Here is a 3,607-nt window from a genome sequence, read left to right on the forward strand (position 1 = left end):
GGCATACCAGCTGAGTTGGCGGTCCACTGCCGGCACCTGCGGCAGCAAACAAGACAGACAGGAGTACCATGCCCCATGTGGCGTGTGCAGAACAGGCTAACAAACTGACAATGGCTTACTGACGGAATGAACGGATTGCTGTCGTAAGCAATAATCGACTAACTTACTGGCTGAACAACTGGGCGATTAACTAACTTTATGGATGAATGGCTAACTAACCATCCTGTCTAATTATTGATTAGTGGCCGTGCCATAGAATAGGCGACTTGTATCTGGTTTGCCATTGCAGCGACCCGAATTCGATCCCATGTCAGTTGATGTATTTGTGGTGGACGAAGTGGCACGCGGGTAGATTTTCTCCGAGTACTTCATTTTCCTCTGCACTATGCTGCAAGCCAGAAGGTCGCGAGTTCGAGTCCCGATGAGGTGGACTTTCTTTTTTCAGTTTACCTAATCCTTCCAGCCGCACTACGACCCTGGTGTCGACTCAGCCTCTAACAGAAATGAGTACCACGAATCTTCCTGGGGCGTAAAGCGTAACCGGTGAGTAATGTTGACAGCCTTACCGCCATCTGTGAACCGACTGTCTAGCTAATGTGGAACCCTCAGTGTCTCAGAACTTTATGGGCCTCTTTGGCCTCTTACAGGGATAGCTTTCCTTTCCTCTACCAACTCCTTTTTTCCAATGATGGCTCCATATTTCTCTTAATCGTCACCTTCATCATCCGGGGCTGGTACAGTAGGTCCAATAGTGGCCGACTTACCAAACTGGCTCAAACTCACCCCACCTCCAGAATGAGCAAAATGTGTATTCATTGGGCGATAGATGAACTGACTGTCTTATTGGGTAAGTGACTAAACAACCGAATGGCACTGGCAGAGTCATTGACTGATTTATTTGGCTAAGTGACGAATCAACTGACAGACATTGGCCAAACCACTGACTGTCTTATTTGTCTGAGTGGCTAACCAACTGACTGACTTATTAGAAAAATGACTAATTATCTGATTGACTTGCTTAGCTGAACGACTAGCTGAATCATTTGTTGACTCATTGATTACTGGGGAACACAGCCCTTACAGCAGAGAGTTCATAACATTTACATATTCGAATCCGACCAATAAGAAAACTCTGCACCTGTCGCAAAGATCAGAAAATACTAATAATTATAGTAAAGTAAAAGTAAAAGTAAAGCTATCCCTGTAACAGGCCATGAAGGCCCATAGGGTTGTGAGATGTTATGGGTCCCACATTATCTAGACAATCGGCCCAAAGATGGCGGTAAGGTTGTCAGCCATACTAGCCGGCCGCGCTTTACTCCCCAGGAAAATTATTTATTTAATTCCTGGTACTCATTTCTGTTAGAGGCTGAGTGAACCCCAGGGCCACAGTGCGGCCAGAAAGATTAGGTCAATTGAAAAAAAAAATCCAATGACCTCATCGTTATTTGAACCCGCGACCTTCCGACTTGTAGCATAGTGCCTTAACCACTACTCTACCGCGTATAGACAGTTCATAATTAACATAAGAAATTCTGTATTATTAAACGTCGAATCACAATTACCCTGAAATTTTATGTTCCAAATAAGATTAAATTATTACCAACGTCTGAATTTTTGTGTCTTCGTGCTGGCAATCAGTTCTTACCTACTGACGTTACTGCTGCTGCCGCCGCCATGAATGTCCTGGGTTCGAGACCCCTGAGTGCAGGGTGCTGTGGAGCTAGGACGAGTCCATGCGCTGCGGGTGGTGGGGGCGGTGATTCAGCTGCCAATGGTAGGGGTGGGGTGCAGGGAGACATGCTTCCTGTGCTGCTAGAGCTGGCGGTGCTGTCTCCAGCAGGGAGCTCTCCCTTGTTAGTGCGCTGCGTGTTCAGGATCTGTATCTCCCACATCTGTTCCTGGCGAATTTCATCGTTGTAGTCCTGAAACATGCACGCGACATTGAGTGTCTATATCTGACCGTTAATGGTAGCATTCGGACTCGAATTTGGCACAACGTTTAGAGTCTAAAGTGAGTTTAATTATTTTTATGTCTCCTAAACCCATTACTAAGCCGGTCACGGTAACCGAGCGGTCTGAGGCATGTACTGTCTTCTCTCGCTTGGAAACCGGGATCGTGGGTTCGAATCCCACTCAGGGCATGGGTGTTCAGTTTGTGTGTGTGCGATTTTCTGTGTTTGTGTACAGGTAGAGGCCTTCCGATGAGCTGATCGCCCGCCCAAGGAGTCTTACCGAATGTGTGAGATCTATAAAAACCGAAGTGAACGGAGAAGTTCATGGAGGTAGGCCTAGGCCCACTGGGGCTGTAATGCCAAGGGGGAGAAAACTATTACTAAACGACAGTACTTAACATGGGCCATATTTCAGAGGCAAATGCACGATCTGCTTTTTCGTTCCCTTTCGGGAAGGGGAGACTGAAATTTGAACAAATCTTATGCGTTTTTCTGAACTGTGTCATTTTATTAACATTACGGGAGAGAATGTTGTTTGTAAAACAGTTCATGAGGATTTTTTAGGTTTTCACGGCAGTGACGGAAGAATGCCGTCTTCTTTGCTATGCTCAGACAAAATCCCCATCATTATTGAACTTTCGTTCTCATGAAGCTGGACCGTGCTGCTGTCTCGCGGTAATCATAGGAAACCTATTTTATCTATTACAGCTGTTTTACTTCTATTTATGGCCTGTTTACTATTACTGACTCTCCTTCGCAGTTACAAATGTTGTGCAAATTAAATCCAATATTATACGTATCTTAAAAGTTCACACTGCCGGACATGTTTGAGTCCAACTTGAGGAATGTACTGGGCATTAAATTGTTCTGCCATACCCCCCCTCCCCCAATTCCTTGAGGAAACTACAGCATGACACTACGACATCTCCGCATCCTCGGCTGCACACTTGTCGGTTTCAAAGAGCTTGCGCTTTGAAAATGAAGGCACTGCATTTCATGGCCCTTGCTGTCACTACATACGGGCAAGGTTCCATTCCACACTTTAACTATTTACTTCACGGCACCGGAGAGCCTGTCTTCAAAGGTGATATTTACTAAGCTGGTCACGAAATTCCTTGCTTTTATGGAACCAGGAGATTCATCGCCGTGTCTACAGAAAGAAAGTTAGGTCTACCAGAGTAGTCTTTTTTCCTCTCCAAGAATTAAATTATGTGTGCCTTAAAGATAAATTATCTGGATAAAAAATAAAATTCCAGTATCCGCTTCCTTGGCTGTTTTACGACTGTGTAGCAACTGTAGTTCTTCGAGAATTTTTTTTCCTGTTATGGGATTATAAAGTCGCTCACACACTTTGTAGAAGCCTCTATCATTTTAGGAATGTTTATGAAATCGATGGGAGCTTTTCTTCGCGGTTACTACTATTTGTCTCGCATGGAAAACGAACGCTGTTTTAGATTTATGGTGACAGAATGGACCTCAAAATATTTTGGGAATTAGTAGAGGAAAAAAATGAGTTCTGCCCCTACCAGTGATCGAAGTCAGACCAGCCATACAATTACTGTGACAGAGGCACGTTAAAAGGATAATGAATTTCCATGTATTTCGAGAGATTCAAGTTGAAATTCAGACCAAAAATCCTCATTCCGCTGGGC

The 3,607-nt window shown here is 44.5% G+C and overlaps 1 protein-coding gene across 1 annotated transcript in view; it reads right to left on the bottom strand.

Annotated features, from left to right (window-relative positions):
• Positions 1–3,607, bottom strand: part of LOC111874437 (KH domain-containing, RNA-binding, signal transduction-associated protein 2) — a 405,584-nt gene that overhangs the window by 515 nt on the left and 401,462 nt on the right. Inside the window, exon 5 of the mRNA XM_023869949.2 lies at positions 1,649–1,925. Coding sequence (XP_023725717.1) covers positions 1,649–1,925 — 277 coding nt within the window. The remainder of the gene's footprint in view (positions 1–1,648; positions 1,926–3,607) is intronic.

This window comes from Cryptotermes secundus, unplaced genomic scaffold (assembly GCF_002891405.2).
Source record: "Cryptotermes secundus unplaced genomic scaffold, Csec_1.0 scaffold328, whole genome shotgun sequence".
Taxonomy (NCBI): Eukaryota; Metazoa; Arthropoda; class Insecta; order Blattodea; family Kalotermitidae; genus Cryptotermes; species Cryptotermes secundus.